General features: G+C 48.7%; 1 protein-coding gene across 1 annotated transcript in view; it reads left to right on the top strand.

The window, feature by feature from the left end:
- LOC144509517 (ubinuclein-2-like) overlaps positions 1–23331 on the top strand; it is a 56883-nt gene that overhangs the window by 20908 nt on the left and 12644 nt on the right. Inside the window, exons 7-11 of the mRNA XM_078238424.1 lie at positions 6372–6515; positions 9695–9745; positions 13492–13534; positions 14594–16168; positions 21755–22013. Of these exons, the coding sequence (XP_078094550.1) occupies positions 6372–6515; positions 9695–9745; positions 13492–13534; positions 14594–16168; positions 21755–22013 (2072 nt within the window). The remainder of the gene's footprint in view (positions 1–6371; positions 6516–9694; positions 9746–13491; positions 13535–14593; positions 16169–21754; positions 22014–23331) is intronic.

Here is a 23331-nt window from a genome sequence, read left to right as displayed (position 1 = left end):
CAGGCAGGTGTGTCTTGTAGATGGTGGAATGCTTTGGATGGTCAGGAGGTGAGTTACTCCCCACAGGATTCCTAGCCTTTGATCAGCTCTGGTTACCACTGTATTTATGTGGTTAGTCCAGTTCAGTTTCTGGTCAATGTAACCCCCAGGATGCTGAAAGTAGGGGGATTCAGTGATGGTAATGCCATTACATGTCAAGGCGATTAGGGGGATAGGCAGGGTGGATATGGGTAAGATATTTTCCCTGGTTGGTGAGTCCAGAATCAGGGACACAATTTCAAAATGAGGGGGAAGCTCCTTTGGATGGAGTTGAGGAGAAATATTTTGACTCAGGGTGGTGAATTTTTGGAATTGTCTACCCCAGAGGGCTATGAAGGCTCAGCCATAGAGTATGTTTAAGGTATAAATTGACATATTTCTGAATACCAGTGATGTAAAGGGATTGGAGAAAAGACATTGAAGTGGATGATCCACCATGATATTAAATAGCAGAGCAGGCATGATGGGCTGAATGGCATATTCCTACATTTCTAATCTATTCAACCTCCTTATAGACTGTAATAAGGTGCGTATTCCTTTGTTCTATTTCTCCCTTTTTATTATCTGTTTTCATAGAATCCTACAGTGCAGAAGGAGGCCATTTGGCCCATCGAGTCTACACCAACCGCAATCCCACCCAGACCCTATCCCCAAAACCCCATGCATTTACTCTAGCTATGCCCCCAACACTAAGGGGCAATCCACCTAACCTGCAAATCTTTGGACTGTGGGAGGAAACCAGAGCACATGGAGGAAACCCACGCAGACACGGGGCGAATGTGCAAACTCCACACAGACAGTGACCCAAGCCGGGAATTGAACCCAGGTCCCTGGCACTGCGAGGCAGCAGTACTAACCACTGTGCCACCGTGCCACCCAAAAGGTCGGGCAGCATGGTCAGTGCAGGCTTGGAGGGCCTGTTCCTGTGCTGTAATTTTCTTTGTTCTTTGACATGCAAGTGTTTCTGCTCCTTTATACCTTTCTTCGCATCATCCTCCATTTCTAATTTTATTCCTAATTTCCTTTAATTAATTAGTGATGTTGTACCTGTTAATTCTCAGATACTTTCAACCAGTTTACTTACTCCAAGGTTTTACCCCGGTGCCCTTATTTGCAAGGTGGACAAAGGACAAACACAAGTAAAAGTTCAACAAGTTTATTAAATAACACTATTAACCCTTAAATTACCCACATAAAACAAGAGGATACCCCAGATTCAAGTATACTACCCGTAAAGGTGGTTTGGTTGAACTGCAGGCCCGATTCTCTGAGTCCCCTCTGGTCTGTCGTCACGAAGGTGAGTCTCGATGGCCGCTTCTTCCTTCCTTCTCTGGTCAGTCTTCCGAATGGTCACGGCTGTCTCCCTTGTCGAGCCTTCGCTCCTGTGTGCCTCTGAGTGTGTCCCTTTATCCCCAGCCTGCTTGCCTTTCCAGAAACTTCTCTGGCTTCTGGCCAATGAGGTCCCAGGAGGGGGTTCCAATACCCAGTGGGTTTCTTGATGTCTGCCTGACAGGACACCAGGGTCCGCCCCCCAGGTGTCCATCTCCATGTTGTTAAACTTGTTATCAGGTAAGGTTTCTACAGGATCTCTTGGTGACAGAAAGTCTGGCCCAATCTGGGCTTCTAACAATAGACCGATGCATTTCAATGAGGTCATGATGTGGAGATGCCGGCGTTGGACTGGGGTAAACACAGTAAGAAGTTTAACAACACCAGGTTAAAGTCCAACAGGTTTATTTGGTAGCAAAAGCCACACAAGCTTTCGAGGCTCTGAGCCCCTTCTTCAGGTGAGTCACCTGGTACTCACCTGAAGAAGGGGCTCAGAGCCTCGAAAGCTTGTGTGGCTTTTGCTACCAAATAAACCTGTTGGACTTTAACCTGGTGTTGTTAAACTTCTTTCAATGAGGTGCCATGATCTCCTGCTAAGTCTCAAGTAGAGTGTAACGACCTTTGATGGGTGGTTGATGGGTCAGGCCCAGACACATTTGTGTATTGTACAATTGGCCTGCCTGCGGTTTGACTGTGTTTGATTTCAATGTGCCTAATTCTTTAATTTAGGATATCCAATTTTATCAGCCTTAAAACTAGGCCCTGTTTATATCACCACAGTGACTAACACCTCCTCTAGCTAGTGCTGTATTCTGCGCCTGCATCTGTCAAATTCACTTCCCGATTGAGAACCAGCTGCCCATGGAAAAGTTGATGTGACGAGAGTTTGACCCAGTCACCGCGCTGAAGTCAGCCACTGAAATACTGACTTCTCTTTCCCCAGATCGCCCGTTTGAGAAAAGCATTGAGCTTGGGTTATGATACTACCTATAGCTTATTGGTACTCACTGCGCAAGCTCGCACATGACTGACAGTTATTTGGACCCCGTGACCAAGGTCATTGAACAGTAGACAAGAAAAAAAAAATCTGGCTGTTTGTGACGTTTTGCAAGCTGCTTATCCAGATCTTCTAAGATGCTACATGCCCCTCTGATATATGCTAAATATGAAACACATGGCATCTCATTGACACAGAGGAATTAAGGGCTATGGGGCTATGGGGAGAGAGCGGGTAAATGGAGTTGAAATCAACCATGATTGAATGGTGGAGTGGACTCGATGGGCCGAATGGCCTTACTTCCGTTCCTATGTCTTATGGTCTTATGGTCTTATGATATGATGGGCTAAATAGCTGCCTACTGAGCTATGAGGTGTTACTATTCTCATTTTCTCCCTTTGTCGTCTTTCATTTCATCTCCTCTTCCATTTTTGCTGGCAAGACTTGACTGAGTCCTTCATGTCCTGATTTACAGCTGACTGCAGGAGTGGTTAAAAAATATTGTTGCTAGCCAGTTTTGTATATTTGGTACAAATTTAAGAGTTTTCACAAATATTATCAGGTTCATTTTAAGGTTTTTGTGGTTGCACGGTGGCACAGTAGGTTAGCACTGCTGCTGCCTCACAGAGCCAGGGACCCAGGTTCGATTCCCGGCTTGGTTCACTGTCTGTGCAGAGTCTGCACGCTCTCTGCGCTTCTGCATGGGTTTCCTCCGGGTGCTCCGGTTTCCTGTCTGAAAGACGCGCTGGTTAGGGTGCATTGGCCGTGCTAAATTCTCCCTCCGTGTACCCGAACAGGCGCCAGATTGTGGCAACTAGGGGATTTTCACAGTAACTTAATTGCAGTGTTAATGTAGCATTATGGCAATAAATAAACTTGAACTTAAACACCCACCACCTGTGAAGTAACATATAGCTGCACTTTTTTCATAGTCTTTTGTCGATGCACATTTCCTTCCTGTTTCTGACATGGGCCCACTGTCATTTCATCCATGCACCAGTGGACACACTGTAATGACCCAGCTTCGTGTTTCCCAACTTTGCCTGCACTGTAGCTAAGTTCTACTCCAACCAACTCTGTTTTCCAAATTGTTCTAAGGTTTATTATTCTTACAGAAATAATAATCAAAAATCAAATTATATTAGAAATGGGCCGAATATATGGCTTTAAGATGGGCTTGAGTCGCATTGGTGTGAGCAGCCATTCACTCTCGCCTCTTGAGTCAGATATGGAAACATACAGCACAGAAGGAAGGCGTTCAGCCCATCGTGGCAGTTCTGGCTCTTTGAAAGTCCTCTCTAATTAGTCCCACTCCCCCTGTTCTCTCCCTGTGGCTCCACTACAGAGACTGACTGATTGACAGTGTGTTTTCATCAATTTCTGCTTTTGTTGCAACTGACAAAGTGTTTAATTCAAGGATGAGTGACGAAATGGCGAGTTGCATAACCCTGTTATGAAAGTGACTCTCGGGCGGTTTCCTTGTTTGGTAAGATGCAGATACAACCGTCGGAGAAAAATATCGAAAGTTTTAAAGTTTATTAATGTCACAAGTAGGCTGGCATTAACACTGCAATGAAGTTATTGTGAAAATCCCCTAGTCACCACACTCAGGGGCCTGTTCGGGTACACTGAGGGAGAGTTTAGCACGACCAATGCACCCTAACCAGCACGTCTTTCAGACTGTGGGAGGAAACTGGAGCACCCGGAGGAAACCCACGCAGACATGGGGAGAACGTGCAGACTCCCCACAGACAGTGACCCAAGCCGGGAATCGAATCCGGGCCCTTGACACTGTGAGGTGGCAGTGCCAACCACTGTGCCGCCGTGGAGCAACAAAGTGCTTCTTGAGGTTTCTTTTGCTGTTTCTCTTCTAGCTTTGATTAGCAGCCCAGACACCTTCCAAGAGAGGTGGAAATACTGCTGCAAGAATAGGTCCCGTGAGGCAGCAAGAGATATTTTCAAACCATCAGTTCATGCTCATGGGCGATCGTGTGATCTTCATCCACAGAACTTGGTGGTTGGAGATGTAGATTACATAGGGTGTGCTGAGACACAGATTTACAGCTTTGACACGACTTCAATTCCAGTTTGTGCTGATGTGGTGCAAGTTTCTCCCTGAATGGAGTTCAGCCTGCCTAGCATCCACCCAGTTTCTAATGGGCATTGGGCCCCCAAAACCCTACACTTCGGCACAGATCTGTCATCCTGGGTGATGTTGGCAGCTGTTGCTGTCCTGAGATTCGGATTATGATGCATTTATCAAATCCACATGGGTAGAGCTTTACTTCATCGCTGTGGCTTCCCAGCAAGCCCCCTCACCCCTGAGGTGTGGGTTCAAGTCCCACTCCAGCACCCTGAGCAAAAAAATCCAAGCTAAAAATCCAGCGCAGTGCTGAGGGAGTACTGCAATGTCGGAAGTGCCGTCCTTCAGATGGGATGTTAAACTGAGGCTACGCCTGCCTCTCAGATGGTTGCAGAACGTCCCACAGCACCGTGCAAAGTAGCAGAGGGCGTTCTCCCTGGTGTGCTGGCCAGTATTTATCTCTCCGCTAACATCATTAAAACAGATTATCTGGTCATTAACACATTGCTGTTTTTGGGAGCATGCCCATTTCTGCTTTTGGGAGCATGCAGTGTGCAAGTTGGTTGTTGTGTTCCCTGTAACAGTGACTACACTTCAAAATGCTTCATTACCTTTGGGAGTTCGTGAAATGCAATTTCTTTCTTCCTGGATGAGTTTACGAATGCCTGTGGTTGAATATCTATCTCAGGCTTACTGCTGGCTGTTTTTGGTGCCTTGTACATCCTGAACTATTTTTCCAGTTGCTTGCTGGTTGCAGTGTCTTGGGTGCCGGAAGCCATTCAGTGCCGCTCAGAGTCTCACTGGAGGCTGGACTCTGAGCATTAGCAAGGGTTTCCAACCGTGGTAACAGCTGGCACAATATCAGCTGGTGGTGAAAAAGAATGTTAACCTAAGCAGAGAGATCCTGCCTTGAAGGATGACTACAGCTATTAGCAGTGTGTAGCAAGGAAGAAAGCATTTTTTTGGTAAATTCATAGAATTGTACAGCACAGAAGCAGACTATTCGGCCAACAATATTGGTGTCCACTCTTTTTCTTTTCAAGGATATATCCAGTTCTGTTCTGAAATGTAATATTGAATCTGCGTCCACTATCCTTTTAGGTAGTGCATTCCAAATCATAACCTGCTGTATTTCTTAAGAAAGATTCTCCACGTCTGCAGCCTCCGCTTCTTAATGCCTATTATTTTCAATCTATACCTGGTTACTGATCTTCCTGCCAGTGGAAACAGTTCTTACTCTTAATCAAACTCACTCATAAGTTATCACCTCTACTGAACCCCCCCATCACGTCATCTGCTCTAAGGAGAACAGCCAAGGCTTCTCCTGTTTCTCGGCACAACTGAAGCCCCCTTATCCCTGTTAATACACCTCTTCTGCACTCTCTCTTAGACCTTTATCCTTACTTAAATGTGATGCCTCAAATTGGATACAGTTCTCCAGCTGAGGGTTAAACATTGATTTATAAAGACGCAATTTACTTGCTTTTAACTCATTCAGTCACCTTCAAGGATTTTGCTATCTTTACAATTGTTACAGCTATGTTTGGCACCAGAGAGCATGTTACCCGGGGGTTTGTACTCTTAAGTTCCTGGTAACAAGGTTTAACTGTAACTGGCTGGACGTCGGTGATAGAAAGTGAGGTTGTACTACTGGATGCGTAACAATAAAGCAGGATAGACATTTAACACTCTCTCTGTGCCAGGTAAGGTGACTGGTTGGCTCTTTGGTTCTCATATGAATTGCCACTTGGGGTAGCGGAGAACTTGTCCATCCATTGGACCTGTACACCACCCAGAGCCTTCAGGAGACGAAAGTAGGAACTTGGGATAAAGAGGGTGGAGAGAATGAACAGTGCAGGATGATTGACCCAGAAAGTGTCCAAACTCTGACAACATACTCTTGTTTATCATTGCTGTGATCAGGGACCTGCTGTGTAACCTGGTGAAGATAAAACTGGGATGTTATGAACTGGAGCAAAACAAGTCACAGTCTGCAGAGGATTATCTGAAGGCTTTTATGGAGACCGAGGTGAAACCTATCTGGCCCAAAGGCTGGATGCAGGCACGGTAAGATTGGCTGCCTTTTATATTCTTCCACACATTTTGAAGAGTAACAAATGGTCCGCAGAGTGGCAAATTTCTGAGAATTAGTTTTGGCCAATGAACACTTTATTCCTTACTGATTGCATTTTTTTGTACATATTTTCCCCAGTTTAAGCATGGCCTTTTCTGTAATGGCAGCAGAGAGCTGATCATTTGTGAGCAGAGGGACAGTGTCTCTTCCCCCACTGAGATCAAACCATTCAGTGGGGAAAAAAAGAACTGTCTACCCCATGAACATCCCCACAGGAGCTATTGGCCTGGCCTGTAAAGCAGGAGTGAGGAGAAACCACCGAGTCTCCACATGATCTGAATCCGCTCACCATGGTTCCTTCTCTCTGCCCCTCACCATCTGCATCAAATTGGAAGAACTTCATGGGGTGAAATATCATTGAAGGTGGTGTCCCCCAGTCCAGGAGTGTTGCTGCAGCCGCATGTCCCTGCATTTCTCCAGCTGGCACTGCCATGAGCTATGGGTACGCTTACCCCAATTCAGCCTACTTCATATGTGAGCCAAGACAGGGTGGTCAACTGTGGAAGGCCTCGCAGCTTCACTCGACCCCTCACTCATTTGCTGTGCACGATCTTTACACTTTCCAATGAGGGCCACTGACTAATGCTTGGATCACGGAGTCCATTCCAAGCTATGTCAACCAAGGCTCAGTGAGTAGCATTCTGTGTCGCAAACCTTCTGAATCATGTAACTGTCAGTTCAAGTCCCACTCTAGAGACTTGAGGTCATAATCTAGGCTGACACTCCATTGTTGTACTGAGGGAGTGCTGCACTTTCCTTTGGGTGCGATGTTTAACGGAGACTCTGTCTGCTCTGTCAAGTAGATGTGAAAAATTCCATGGCACCATTTTGAAGAAGGAGTTCCCCTCGATGTCCTGGCCAATATTTATCCCTTAACCAGTATCAAGATTATCATCTTATCCTTTCAGTGCTTGAGAGATCTTGCTGTTGAGTGCTACGTTTCCTACATTGCAAGCGTGACTATGCTTTAAAAAGTGCTTCATTGACTGTCAACCTGTTTGGAGCTCCCTGAGAATGTGAAAAACGCTTTAGAAACAGTTTTTTAAATGTGCTTTCTGACTCAGTCAGGGGCGGCACAGTGGTTAGCACTGCTGTCTCACAGCGCCAGGGACCTGGGTTCGATTCCTGGCTTGGGTCTCTGTGTGGAGTTTGCACATTCTCCCCGTGTCTGTGTGGGTTTCCTCCCACGATCTGAAAGACGTGCTGGTTAGGTGCATTGACCCGAACAGGTGCCGGAGTGTGGCGACTAGGGGAATTTTGCAGGAACTTCATTGCAGTGTTAATGTAAGCCTTATTTGTGACTAATAGGTAAACTTTTTTTTAAAATGCTGAGAGCTTGATCGAGCTCAAGATGCCCTCAGCTTGTGCGCAGCCCATTTGAAAGAAGAATGTTCTCGGCCACTGTTTACCTTTCTCAGTGTCTCCCCAGAGTACAGCCACTTTTAAAGTGTTATAAAGCCTCAAAATTCGCAACCGCTTAACTCTCTTCCATTTTACGGTTAAGAGGAAGACCTTCCTGTACAATCATTTAAAGAATTGGCAACTTCGGAAGGAGGTAGTCTCGTATATCCCTCCAGGTCAGACTGAAAAATACCTGGGTGCCCGAATAGATCCATGGGCGCAGGCGTGGAGGAAGGCATCCTCTCTTTGAGGCGGGGAGCTTTTCAAAACTGGCAGCGCTTGTGGCGTGAACTCAAGTCAGCATTGGATGTACAATTTCAGAGATAGGATCCATAGCCTGAGATGTGTCACCGGAACAGGAGGAAGAGTTGTTGATCACATGTTGATGCCATAGCCAAGGAGGTTGTTGAAGGGGCTGTGGTAGTGGCACAGATTGTTGACAGGACCAGCTTACTGAACAGGCATTAACACTCACCACACGCACGGGTTGAGGGGGAGGGGTTGCTGTTGGTGAAGGAAGAGGAAATGTACAAGGCTGCCAAGACATTTGGGAAGGGGGTTGAAGCTGCATCATGGGGGGTCCCTGCCCCATCTTTGATCTGGGTGCTGACAACACCTGGAATGAATCCTGGACTCTTGCAGCACCACCCAACTTTGAACAGGTAGTTTTATCCCTCTCCTCTTTCTCCACATCCCTGCAAATATTTATTTTTCAAGTATTCTCCCCGTGTCTGCGTGGGTTTCCTCCGGGTGCTCCAGTTTCCTCCCACACTCCAAAGACATGCAGGTTAGGTGGATTGACCATGCTAAATTGCCCCTCTGGGATTAGCTAGGGTAAATGCATGGGGTTATGGAGATGGGGCCCGGGTGGATTGTGGTTGGTGCAGACTCGATGGGCCGAATGGCCTCCTGCACTATAGGGATTCTAAATATCCAATTATTTGTTGAAAATTGCTATTGAATCTGCTTCCACCATCAGTTCAGGCAGCACCTTCCAGATCATAACTCACTAAATAAAAATACAATTTTCCTCATCTTGCCTCCAGTTCCTCTGCCAGTTATTTTAAATCTGTGTCTTCTGGTTACTGCCTCCAGTGGGATGCTTTTCTCCTTATCTGCTTCCTTGCTTTGGCTAATAATAAGTGGAGAGCTTTTTCTTACCAGGACAGATAGTTTTAAAATGCTCGAACGGTCGCTGGGGCTCTGCTCAAGGCCATGTGCCCTGCCTTGTCAACTGTGGTGCTGCAGCCCCCACAACTCTTAATCTGCAACAATGGAAAGTAAGGGAAATTTGGATTCAGTCATCGGTGGGGGGATGTTCTCTGAACATTGTTCCACCAGGGTCCCAATCTTCAAGAAAACAGCGCAAAAGAACATCTACTAACTGACATAAAGCCCTCAGACGGGCAACTCAGAGCCAGCTCCAAGTGGATGGTGGCTGACAAGGAAACACAAACTGCACACTGAGCCACACAAAACAAAACTGGTGTGTAACGGGTTAATGTCATCACGCAGTTAATGGATATTGTTTGTGGGTTATGGTTAAAAGCATGCTGCTGTCACAGAGTAGGGAATTTTACTCTGCAACTGTTCCTTAACAGTAGAGTTCTGCTGACGTCCCATTCTCCAATCAGCAGATATACAGAGCAGACCACCCCATTCCCCAAAAATCACTGAAAAAATGTTACTGACTGTGTCTTTTCTGTTGTAGAATGCTGCTTAAAGAGAGCAAGAGAGTGCACAATCACCTGACTGCCACACCGTGAGTATAACCACAGCCACTTATATTTTTCCCTCTTATCTACTGCGTTGCGAATTTACACCTTCCCTCACGCTGAAGGCACAGACTCCTTCCTGCAGTGTGTTCTGTGAGCTCATGCTGCTTTCCAAAATCGTTGATCACGTGAGCGCCCTGGCAGTGAGTGTTCGCAGGTCACGTATCTGCAGATCAGCTCAGTACTAATCGATCCTGTGTGCGCGTGCACACCCCTGCGTGTGTGTGCGCTCACGTGTCCCTGGTGTGTGTGCCCACGTGTCCCTGGTGTGTGTGCCCACGTGTCCCTGGTGTGTGTGTGCCCACGTGTCCCTGGTGTGTGTGTGCCCACGTGTCCCTGGTGTGTGTGTGCCCACGTGTCCCTGGTGTGTGTGTGCCCACGTGTCCCTGGTGTGTGTGTGCCCACGTGTCCCTGGTGTGTGTGCCCACGTGTCCCTGGTGTGTGTGTGCCCACGTGTCCCTGGTGTGTGTGTGCCCACGTGTCCCTGGTGTGTGTGTGCCCACGTGTCCCTGGTGTGTGTGTGCCCACGTGTCCCTGGTGTGTGTGCCCACGTGTCCCTGGTGTGTGTGTGCCCACGTGTCCCTGGTGTGTGTGTGCCCACGTGTCCCTGGTGTGTGTGTGCCCACGTGTCCCTGGTGTGTGTGCCCACGTGTCCCTGGTGTGTGTGTGCCCACGTGTCCCTGGTGTGTGTGTGCCCACGTGTCCCTGGTGTGTGTGTGCCCACGTGTCCCTGGTGTGTGTGCCCACGTGTCCCTGGTGTGTGTGCCCACGTGTCCCTGGTGTGTGTGCCCACGTGTCCCTGGTGTGTGTGCCCACGTGTCCCTGGTGTGTGTGTGCCCACGTGTCCCTGGTGTGTGTGTGCCCACGTGTCCCTGGTGTGTGTGTGCCCACGTGTCCCTGGTGTGTGTGTGCCCACGTGTCCCTGGTGTGTGTGTGCCCACGTGTCCCTGGTGTGTGTGTGCCCACGTGTCCCTGGTGTGTGTGTGCCCACGTGTCCCTGGTGTGTGTGTGCCCACGTGTCCCTGGTGTGTGTGTGCCCACGTGTCCCTGGTGTGTGTGCCCACGTGTCCCTGGTGTGTGTGTGCCCACGTGTCCCTGGTGTGTGTGTGCCCACGTGTCCCTGGTGTGTGTGTGCCCACGTGTCCCTGGTGTGTGTGTGCCCACGTGTCCCTGGTGTGTGTGTGCCCGCGTGTCCCTGGTGTGTGTGCCCGCGTGTCCCTGGTGTGTGTGTGCCCGCGTGTCCCTGGTGTGTGTGTGCCCGCGTGTCCCTGGTGTGTGTGTGCCCGCGTGTCCCTGGTGTGTGTGTGCCCGCGTGTCCCTGGTGTGTGTGCCCGCGTGTCCCTGGTGTGTGTGCCCGCGTGTCCCTGGTGTGTGTGTGCCCGCGTGTCCCTGGTGTGTGTGCCCGCGCGTGTCCCTGGTGTGTGTGTGCCCGCGCGTGTCCCTGGTGTGTGTGTGCCCGCGCGTGTCCCTGGTGTGTGTGTGCCCGCGCGTGTCCCTGGTGTGTGTGTGCCCGCGCGTGTCCCTGGTGTGTGTGTGCCCGCGCGTGTCCCTGGTGTGTGTGTGCCCGCGCGTGTCCCTGGTGTGTGTGTGCCCGCGCGTGTCCCTGGTGTGTGTGTGCCCGCGCGTGTCCCTGGTGTGTGTGTGCCCGCGCGTGTCCCTGGTGTTTGTGCGCCCGCGCGTGTCCCTGGTGTGTGTGCGCCCGCGCGTGTCCCTGGTGTGTGCGCGCCCGCGCGTGTCCCTGGTGTGTGCGCGCCCGCGCGTGTCCCTGGTGTGTGCGCGCCCGCGCGTGTCCCTGGTGTGTGCGCGCCCGCGCGTGTCCCTGGTGTGTGCGCGCCCGCGCGTGTCCCTGGTGTGTGCGCGCCCGCGCGTGTCCCTGGTGTGTGCGCGCCCGCGCGTCCCCGTGCGCATTTTACTATCAGTTTTTATATGAATGTGTTCCTCTGAAGTCATGAAACGTAAACCATTGTTTAGAATCATAAAATCTACAGTGCAGAAGGAGGCCATTCAACTTAGAGTCTGCACCGACCACAATTCCACCCAGGCCCTATCCCCATAACCCCATGTATTTACCCTAGCTAGTCCCCCTGACACTAGGGTCAATTTAGCATGGCCAAGCAACCAAACCCATGCATCTTTGGACTGTGGGAGGAAACCGGAGCATCCGGAGGAAACCCACGCGGACACAGGGAGAATGTGCAAACTCCACACAGACCGAGGTCCAAGGCCGGAATCGAACCAGGTCCCTGGCGCTGTGAGGCAGCAGTGCTAACCGCTGTGTCACCGTGCCGCCATTTGTATGTGTATTGCACTGGAATTTATACAGCATCGCGAATATAAGAAAGCATCTCCAACCTATGGTTGTGTATTTTGGTTTTGTCAAACTCATAATTTTTGATAATTTCATGTTAACTCTTATAATTAAAACTGACTGAACGTAATGGCAAATTCCTGGCTATGCCCACTGGACACTCCCACATAATTGGATGTTATAATCCTCTGGGTGCTGCTCGTGCTGTAAACTGCAACACTGTGGTGCGTGTAAGGGCGGCGCAATCTCTCTTTCAGGAAACGTTACAGTAGGTTAAATGGTTGCAAATTTTAATGAAGTTTTAGTTTTGTCCCAAGGAGTTGAGCAACATATTTGAAATAATTTGTACATTTTTAAAACAGCAGCAGTGGCTTCATGTCCTTGAATGGTCTGTTTGGTAAATAAATAATGTTGAGTGGGTGGTATCAGAGCAAACCTGATGGACCTTGGAGAGGCTTCAGAGAATGGTTCAGGGGTGAGGAAGTTCAGTAATGTGGACAGGTTAGAGAACTTAATAATAGAAATGGATGGTCCACTGCATTTTGTGTTAAATTTCAAAGATCATATGTTGTTGGGTTGAGTTCATTAAATTCTCAGTGATTTATATACTATCTAAGAGTTTTATAAAGTAGAGGGCTGAGCTGTCTCATAGTCTGTTCATTCTATTTGCAGCATGATATCTTTTCTCCTTAACTCCATCACATTCCAGGTTAGTGAGTGTCTTACTGCTCCTGACCACTGGGGCAGTCAGAGCCACATATTCATCCTGAATATGGATGAGAGAAGAAGCCAGGGAGTGCTGACCTTTGACTGGTTTTGATTGATGAACCAAACTCAGCTCCTTGGGTGACTTTTCCCTTCTGATTTCCTGTTTCATCCATTCAGATGACCAGTAGGTAATTCCATGGAGCAGTCCAATATAAAGCCTCGGAATGAATTGGAAGAGTTTTCTGATCTGTGGGCTAGTACCAGAGATGGTTGGGGCTGTGGGATTATTATTAGATCCCAACATGTTCAGTAACATGTGTCAGGGGAGCAAGTCCCTCCTTCCTATCCATGATGGCTTCCACCTGACTACTGTCTTCCAAATCCTGATGTGATCCAGGGAACATCGAGTTGAGACGCAACTCCGCTACCTGTTGAACGTGGACTGGGGAGCAAGCATTGCCTTGCCAGAGCCACGTCCCAAGTACAATTAATGAAACAAAAGCCCCCAATCTAAAATGAGAGTGGATTGTTTAGCAAAGAAAGCTTGGTGGTTTCAGGGGAGGCCAAGGGACCCGCTTAAACATAATCTATTTCTCTCTTTTGGATGCTGACTGAGGTGTTGTACATTTTGCGTGTTTTATTTGCAATCCCTTTTGAGCAACTCTCTGCAGGTTGTTGTAGTTGGGTTTCTTGACCTCACTGTCTTTTCTCTCCTAGGGCCAAGAAGAAGGTGATATTCGCCCCAAAACCTAAAGTAAAGGTGAATCTTTCCCTTTCATGTTGCTCCCTCAAGTGAACATTTTTGATTTATTGAAGCTAGATAACAAGCAGAATATGGAATGGAAGAAATAGTATCTGGATCACAGTGAATTACAGTGAGGAGCAGTGATGATGCAGGCAAACCTTGTGTTCCTTTAGCCTCGCTGAGTGTATCTGTTGGGCCGCAGTCTCCTGCCTGTACGATTGCTCTATCCAGGAGCAGAGTAAGTAATCTCACAACACCAGGTTAAAGTCCAACAGGTTTATTTGGTAGCACGAGCTTTCGGAGTGCTGCTCCTTCATCAGGTGCACCTGATGAAGGAGCAGCACTCCGAAAGCTCATACTACGAAGTAAACCTGTTGGACTTTAACCTGGTGTTGTGAGATTACTTACTGTGCCACACCCCAGTCCAACGCCGGCAACTCCACATCAGGAGTAGAGTGGAAGGCCAGTCCACACACGGCTTATCTCAGTTGGTGCCTGTGGGACAGGTTTATGACTGCAAATGTTTATTTATTTAGTGTCACAAGTAGGCTCACAACACTGCAATGAAATTACTGTGAAAATCGCCTAGTCGCCACATTCCAGTGCCTGTTTGGGGTACACTGAGGGAGAATTTAGCATGGCCAATGCACCTAAGCAGCACGTCTTTCGGACTTAGGGAGGAAACCAGAGCACCTGGAGGAAACCCATGCAGACACGGGGAGAACATGCAGACTCCACACAGGCCGGGAATCGAACCCGGGTCCCTGGTGCTATGAGGCAGCAGTGCTAACCACTGTGCTGCCCATCCCGGACGTGTCTCTGAAACTGAAGCATGAATAATGAATCTCCTTCCCCACCCACCACCCCCCCCCCCAACCACCACCACCTGGGGGGCCCTTCTGCCCCTGTTGCTCCACCCGCCCTCATTAAAGAGTTGAGTTAATTTGTTGCGTTTTGGATGGGGTTAGGGTTTATCTATTGTGTAGGCAGATGATATTGAGATTTGGGTGGGATGTGAGGTGTTCTGAAAACTGTTACAATTCCTCAACCGTCTTTCACTTTTCCTTTAAATAGGACTCGAGCCCCAAGAAAGAGCAGAAGCTCTGTACTCCAGCAGGTACCGGCCCAAAGGTGCTGCCAACGAGCAGCGTCATGCCTATCAGCATCTCGAGCTCCAGCTGTAACCCGACCCGGGAAACTATTTACCTGGACGACTCTCTGGATGAAGATCTGTCCCTGAAACCGCCTTCCCTTGAATCGGTGTCGGATGCATTGTCTGTCTTCAACAATACGGCCAAGATCAGCAAGACTGTAAATAACTCTGTCCCCCCTGCCCCGCGACCTCAGCCTGTGATGAAGGAGGATAAAAAGGTCATAGCCAAGGTCACACCTCTGGTACTTTCCCCGAAAGCAGCCTCCTTTTCCCCAAAGTCAGCCACACCGTCACCAAAAGCGACTGCGCCCCAATTGAAAGCAGCCGTACCGTCTCAGAGACTGGGCACCCCCTCTCCGAAAGCAGCCACGGCCACTCCAAAAGTGCCCACACTTACTCCTGTCCCTTTGACCTTCAGTCATTTATTTGGCCACAGTCCAGGCACCAAGAAATCCCAGGAAGGGTCGCGAGCAGGAATGAGCAGCTTGATTGCTGGCTACACCGCACCTTCGTCACAAACGCCCAAGCCTCCCTCGGTGACTGGCACAGCCAAGCAGCACCAGCCAGGATTGCAGAGGCTCAGCCAATCACAGGCCCAGTCCACCAAACCACAATCCCAGCCCAGCATGCATCACAATAGCCTCTCCTCACACCCCCAGGTTTCTGTCGGCAAAACGCACCAAAATCCGGTGGTAAAGTTGAATGCCTGTCCGCAGCACCTGCTCCCAAGTCATATGCCACAGTTGTCAGAGAGGTCACCTGCCTATCCAACATCCTTTGCCCCTTCAGTCACCAGTAGCACCCAGGTTTCTCATGCTGCAGTTTCTCGGACCAGTTCCGGTCAGTCTACCTCTAGCGATTACACGCCCAAAGCCGCAGTGCCCTCAAGCACCTCGGCCCAAGGTTTTAAACCTCCCTTCTCCATGGCTGGCCCACACAAACCCACGGCACCTTCAAGCGCCGGGAACCAGAATGTGTCGACGGGGTCAAGTAATCTGAGTGGGGGTCCATCCAGCAGGCAAAGCAGCGGTAAGCACTCCGGCAGCCCGTCCGGCAGCAGACACTCGCCTTCCGGATCAGCCGCTGGGCAGCAGCAGCAGTCAGTGGCTCTTGTAAAAAAAACCTCAGTGCCTCCGAAACTGGCCAGCCCACCGGGTGCCGGGACTCTTGGCAGAAGCACCACAGCCGGAACCGTCAGCCGTAGCAGCTTGAGCGTGAGCGGGGCGCCTGCCAGGAGCAGTGGAACTGCTAGTCGTAGCAACGTCGCTGGCGCAGTGGGCATCAGCACCACCAACCGCAGCACCGCCAGCCCGAATGTCTCCATCAGTCGGACTGGGTCTCTGAGCAACTCAGCTGCTAACAGGGGCAGCCCAAGCGGAACTGTCAGTAGGACTAATGTGAGTGGGGGGCCAGGAAGTAATCCTCAGGTTGCTATAAAAATGCTGCCCTCCCTACACAGGCCCTCCTCCGGCTCAGGATCATCAACTGGTATCCAGGTAACTACTTAATGAAATTGCGGTTCTCTCCATTCCCGTCTCTTGGCTGAGAAAGCAGGTTTATCGCGAGCGGGCTGGAACTGAGAAGTGATGCTTCATTTGTTCAGAGCCTTGGTTAGATGTCATCTGCATTACTGTAAGTGGACTGATTCCCTGAATTATTCTTCGATTTTCCATCTTGTTTTGGACACGAAACCTCAGCAATGATAATTTGGCTTTGGGAAGAGACAAGCAGAAGAAGGTTTTCACAGGCAAGCTAATGTGCATTTTGCCTCCTGAACTTCCCACTCTGTCCCACACCCCTCATGAAAACTTCCCTCTCGGAGCAGAATCCAGACTCTTAATTCCTTCCCACAATCCCATGACCATTGCTGCACTTCCCCAAATAGCAATTAAAGTTTAAGTTTATTTATTAGTGTCACAAGTAGGCTTACATTAACACTGCAATTAAGTTACTGCGAAAATCCCATAATCGCCACAGTCAGGCGCCTGTTTAGGTTAATGCACCTAACCAGCATGTCTTTCAGACTGTGGGAGGAAACCGGAGGAAACCCACACAGACACGGGGAGAACGTGCAAACACTGCACAGACAGTGACCCAAGCCGGGAATCAAACCCAGGTTCCTGGCGCTGTGAGGCAGCAGTGCTAACCCACTGTGCCACCATGCCACCCATTATTTTGATTCAGTGTGATGTGGCCAAGCTGATACACGATCCCAGTGACTATTCATCACGCTGAGCTTCACACTCTGTGCTGGCTAATAGACTCTAAAAGGCATCACAGCCGAGTGTTTCATGTCATTACTTGATGCACATGCGCCAAATTTACAGTACATCAGAGGCAGGTTGGTAGCAAAAATAGCTGGTTGCTATTTTTGAATCCTTTTTCTTTCTCTGGTGGAATGCCCCAAAGCCTGGGCTGGGTTCAGTCAAACCCCTGATCCCCTGCTCGTCAGACCAGGGAGATTGTCCCTCTGCTGTTTGTGAGCTTTAGTGCTACACCACATTGAGTAAAGGCCCCCAGCGCTCTCTGTATCTGTGGGGAATTGTGAAGCTTTGTATGGCTGTTGTAAAGTTTGTTCTTAAAACATCTGATCGCTTCTCTGTTACTAGTTGGCCTTAGGGGTGTGTGTCACTAATCTCCCCACTACATTTAATTAATTGGTCTAGTGTTGCAACAATAGCTCCAACAACACTCAAGATGCTTGACAGCGTCAAGGAAAAAGCCGCCTGTTTGATTGGGCACCACATCCACACATATTCACTCCCTCCACCACAGTATCAGCAGTGTGTACCATCTACAAGATGCACTGCAGCAACTCGCCAAGGCTCCTTGGGCAGCACCTTCCAAACCCACAACTGTTACCGTCAGCAGCAGATACATGGGAACACCACCACCTGCAAGTTCCCCTCCAAGTCACTCACCATCCTGACTTGGAAATATATCACTGTTGCTGGGTCAAAACCCTGGAACTCCCTCCCTAACAGCACTGTGGACGTACCTACACATGGACTGCAGCGGTTCAAGAAGGCAGCTCACCACTTCAAGGGCAATTAGGGATAGAACCAAAGAACCATAGAAAATTACAGCTCAGAAACAGGCCTTTTGGCCCTTGTCTGTGCCAAACCATTTTTTGCCTAGTCCCACTGACCTGCACCTGGACCATATCCCTCCACACCCCTCTCATCCATGAATCCGTCCAAGTTTTTCTTAAATGTTACCACTTTATCCGGCAGCTCATTCCACACTCCCACCACTCTCTGCGTGAAGAAGCCCCCCCTAATATTCCCTTTAAACTTTTCTCCTTTCACCCTTAACCCATGCCCTCTGGTTATTTTCTCCCCTAGCCTCAGTGGAAAAAGCCTGCTTGCATTCATTCTATCTATACCCATCAAAATCTTAAACACCTCTATCAAATCTCCCCTCATTCTTCTACGCTCCAGGGAATAAAGTCCCAACCTAGTCAATCTTTCTCTGTAACTCAGCTTCTCAAGTCCCGGCAACATCCTTGTGAACCTTCTCTGCACTCTTTCAACCTTATTTACATCCTTCCTGTAATTAGGTGACCAAAACTGTCCACAATACTCCAAATTCGGCCTCACCAATGCCTTATATAACCTTACCATAACACACCAACTTTTATACTCGATACTCAGACTTATAAAGGCCAATGTACCAAAGGCACTCTTTATGACCCTATCCACCGGTGACGTCACTTTTAGGGAATTCTGTACCTGTATTCCCAGATCCCTCTGTTCAACTGCGCTCTTCAGAGTCCTACCATTTACCCTGTACGTTCTACTTTGGTTTGTCCTTCCAAAGTGCATGGACAATAAATGCTGGCCTAGCCAGCGACACCCAGATCCATAAACAAATTAAAAATTATTTCTGTGTATTGGCTAGAGATTTTCCTGTTCATCAACTTTAGAGAATAAACTAAAAATCTGCATTAAATGGTAACTTGCAACATCCTTAAGACAGCCCAAAGCATCCACAGCCAATGGAATATCTTCTTAAAACACTCTTGAAGCATTGTCACTTTTGTTGGTAACACAGCAGCCAATTTGCACATAGCAAAATCTCTCAAACAGCATTTTCAAATGTATTCATTCATAGAATGTGGGTACGCAGACAAAGCCAGCATTTATTACCCACCCCAAATCGCCTTTGAGAAGGTGGTGGTGAGCTGCTGCCTTGAACCGCTGTAGTCCATGTGGTGTAGGTACACCCACAGTGCTGTTAGGGAGTTCCAAGATTTTGATCCACGATAGAGAAGGAACAACGAAAGTCAGGATAGCCACATCATAGAATCCCTACAGTACAGAAGGAGGCCATTCAGCCTGCACCACCAACAATCCCACCAAGGCCCTATCCTCGTAACACCACGTATTTGTCATGCTAGTTCCCCTTACACTAAGAGTCAATTTAGCATGACCAACCAACCTAACTCACACACCTTTGGACTGCGGGAGGAAACCAGAGCACCTGGAGGAAACCCACGCAGACATGGAGAACGTGCAGACTCCACCCACACAATGGTCCAAGCCCAGAATCGAACCCGGGTCCCTGGCGCTGTGAGGCTGCAGTGCTAACCACTGTGCCACCGTGATGCCCATGCATTTACAGGTAGCAGTGTTCCCATGCATCTACTGCTCATGCACTTCTAGGTGGTAGAGGTCACATTTGAGTGGTGAGGTCAAAAAAACCTTCATGGTTTGCTGCAGTGCATCTTGTAGATAATACTCTCAGCAGCCACTGCAAGTCAGTGGTGGAGGGAGTGAATGTTTAAATTAATGGATTAGATGCTGGTCAACCAGGCTGCTTTGTACTCTCACTGTATTTTAATGGCTTATCCAAATTAAATTTGCATGTTTCTAGGGGTGTTGATGGGTGATTCAACAATGAAAATGTAATTGAATGTCATGGGGAGATGCTAGACTTTCTCTTGTTGGCGATAGTCATCGCCTGGCATTTGTGTGGTTCAATCATTAATTGCCACTTTTCACCCCAAACCTTATCGCCAGATCTCGCTGCATGCAGCCACAGACTACTTCATTATCTGGGAAATTGTGGATAGATCTGATGACTGAGCAATCATTACTGATTGTCCCCACTTGGTGGGGAAGAATGGGGAGGGAATCACCCCTTGGCTGAATACCCCTCCCAGTGACTGCCACAGATTAGCAGCACTGCAGCTCTGGTCGTGGCTGGGTTACTGACCCATCCAGCAAAAGGGTGAGAAATTGAATTGAGGAGACACAGCGACGCTCTTTCAGAGAAAAATTACTTTCACATTTTGTGTGTTTTCAAAATATCATTTTGATTATGCAATTTTTCTCTCCAGTTTTTTTTTTTCCCCCATTCCTCGTATGACACCTGAAGGCTTGGAAATCAGCCCTAATTGCTGCTTCTGCTCTGGCCGATCACTTCTCCACCCCCGGGCAGCTGAGTAGGATGGCAGCCATCTCCATTGTTTACCTAGCCAGAGAGTACCTCAAATCACCTGCAGTGATTTGTGTTCCCACTCAAGTAACATTGCCCCGAGCATGTCTCTTCTATCCCCTCCGCGGATCTATAATTGGCCTCCCTCCTACTTTTTCATCGACCTGCTGCCCCTTGGCAATATCACCTTTGACCCCAAGATGAGCTTCTGCCCACACATCCATGCCATTACTAGGACCATGTGCTTCCATTTATATAGCATCACCTATCTCAGCTCATCTCCTGCTAAGACCCTCGTACATGTCTTTGTTACTTCTTGACTTGACTCGTCCTGGCTATCCTCCCATATTCTATCCTTTGTAAACAGGAGGTTGTCCAAAACTGTGCCTCGCACCAAGTCCCGTTCCCCTCACGCTGCTGTGTTCGCCGACCTACGTTGACCCCCGATTCAAGCAACATCTTGAAAACAAGGATGAGAATTTTAGAATCAAATCTCTCCATGGCCTCGCCCCTTCCTGCCTCTGTAATCATCCCCAGCCCCAAAACATTCCCTGGTAACCATGTTCTTACAATTTCTGGCCTCTTCAACATTCCCGATTTTAATCAGTCCACAATAACAACTGCACCTTCAGCTTCCAAGACCCTAAGCTCTGGAATTCCATTCCTGAACTCTCTGTGCCTCTCTCTTAAATATAGAAGATAGGAGCAGGAGGAGGCCATTTGGCCCTTCGAGCCTGCTCTGCCATTCATTAAGGTCATGGCTGATCATCCAACTCAACAGCCTAATCCTGCTTTTTCCCCATAACCTTTGATCCCAGTGGCACCAAGTGCTATATCCAGCCGCCTCTTGAATGCATTCAATGTTTTGGCATCAACTACTTCCTGTGGTAATGAATTCCACAGGCTCACCACTCTTTGCGTGGAGAAATGTCTCCTCACCTCTGTCCTAAATGGTCTATCCTGAATCCTCAAATTGTGACCCCTGGTTCTGGACTCCCCCACCATCGGGAACATCCTCCCTGCATCTATTCTGTCTCGACTGAACTCCAGCGAAAACAATCCTAACCCAGTCAATCTCTCCTCATACATCAGTCCCGCCATCCCCAGAATCAGCCTGGTAAACCTTCGCTGCACTCCCACGAGAGCAAGAACATCCTTCCTCAGAAAGGAGACCAAAACTGCACATACTATTCTAGGTGTGGCCTCCCTGTATAGTTGCAACAACACATCCCTGCTCCTGTACTCAAAACCTCCTGCAATGAAGGCCAACATGCCAATTGCCGCCTTTACCGCCTGCTGCACCTGCATGCTTACCTTCAGCGACTGATGCACAAGGACACCCAGGTCCTGCTGCACACTCCCCTCTCCCAATTTACAGCCATTCCGGTAGTAATCTGTCTCCTTGCTTTTGCTTCCAAAGTGAATAACCTCACACTTATCCAAACTGTACAGGATCTGCCATTGATTAGACCACTCACCCAACCCTTAAGGAAGTTCCTTAAAACCTACATTTTTGACCGCCATCCTAATAGCTCCTTCTATGTCTGTACCACTTTTTCTTTGATAATGCCCCTGTGAGGAATCTTGGTATATTTACCACATTAAAAGTGCTATATAAATACAAGTTGTTGTTGTTGTTCCAGGCAACTGCTGGATCGACCTTATTGGCAAACACATCACCTCTGACCCTAATGACGTCGCCCCTGAATGTAACAAACCTGAACGCGACGTCAGCGTCTCTGAACTCAGCGGCGGCATTCAGCATGTTGGGCGGTCTCGTTCCCGTCTCCCTACCCTTCCAGCTCCCGCTCAACCTGCTCAGCTTTGCTTCGGAATCGGACGTCTCCACCACTGCGCCTACTGGATCTACCTCAGTCACGTACCAGCACAACTTAACACAAAGTAAGTACTCGGGATTGCTGGGATGAGAGGGGCACGGTTTCGGGGGACACAGGGAAACTGTCACGGACACATGGATGAGCCAGAGAAGCACCGAGATCAGATATTGTCATGCAGATGGCGAGGTGCCGGAGGTTCATCTCTCCTGTATAAATCACCCGACCATACTTCAATTGTTAGTCATTTTGCATGGCTCGGAGGAAGACCAGAAGAGAAAGCAATAGGTTGTCAAAGGGGGTTTTCTGGGCATTAGGACCAACTGCTGGCTTGCTGTTTCATACCTAATCTTGCCTCGTAAATAATGGGTTTGTACAGTAAATGTTGGCCTCTACAAACCTTCAACCACTGGAACCAGAGAGCACAACCTCAGGCTAAAGGGATGATCCTTTAAAACAGAGGTGAGGAGGAATTTCTTCAGCCAGAGAGTGGTGAATCTGTGGAACTCTTTGCCGCAGAAGGCTGTGGAGGCCAGGTCATTGAGTGTCTTTAAGACAGAGATAGATAGGTTCTTGATTAATAAGGGGATCAGGGGTTATGGGGAAAAGGCAGGAGAATGGGGATGAGAAAAATATCAGCCATAATTGAATGGCGGAGCAGACTCGATGGGCTGAATGGTTTAGTTCTGCTCCTATGTCTTATGGAAGGGCAAGGACAGCAAGTGAACGGGGATAGTGTCAATTCCAATTTTCTTTCTTTATTCTTTAATGGGATGTGGGCGTCACTGACGAGACCAGCATTTGTTGCCCATCCCTAATTGCCCTTGAACTGAGTGGTTTGTTAGGTCAGTTCAGAGGGCAGTTAAGAGTCACCCACATTGCTGTGGGTCTGGAGTCACATGTATGCCAGACCGGGTCAGAATGGCAGATTTCCTTCCGTTAAGAACATGAGTGAACCAGATGGGTTTTTACAACAATCAGTGGTAGTTTCAGGGTCACAGTTACTGTGGCCAGCTTTAGAATCCCAGATTTCTATTATTGCATTTAACTTCCACCAGCCGCCAGGTTGGGATTTGAACTGGTGCCTCCAAAGCATTGGCTGGGTACTAAATGAGTGACTTCACTACCAAGCCACCATCTCCTCATTATCCTAAAATATCACAGTTCCTTCATCCTTACTGGGTAAAAGTCAAAGGATTATAGAATCCCTACAGTGCAGAAGGAGGCCACTCGGCCCATCAAGCCTGCACCGAGTCTTTGAGAGAGCATCCTACACAGGCTCTCTTCCCCCGTCCCATCTCCACACATTTAGCATGGCCAATCCACCTAACCTTTAGAGTGTGGGAGGAAACCGGAGCACCTGGAGGAAACCCACGCAGACACGG

This window comes from Mustelus asterias, chromosome 21, assembly GCF_964213995.1.
Source record: "Mustelus asterias chromosome 21, sMusAst1.hap1.1, whole genome shotgun sequence".
NCBI lineage: Eukaryota > Metazoa > Chordata > Chondrichthyes > Carcharhiniformes > Triakidae > Mustelus > Mustelus asterias.
The sequence above is the reverse complement of the archived record's forward strand: the minus strand, read 5'-3'. Positions and strand labels throughout refer to the sequence as shown.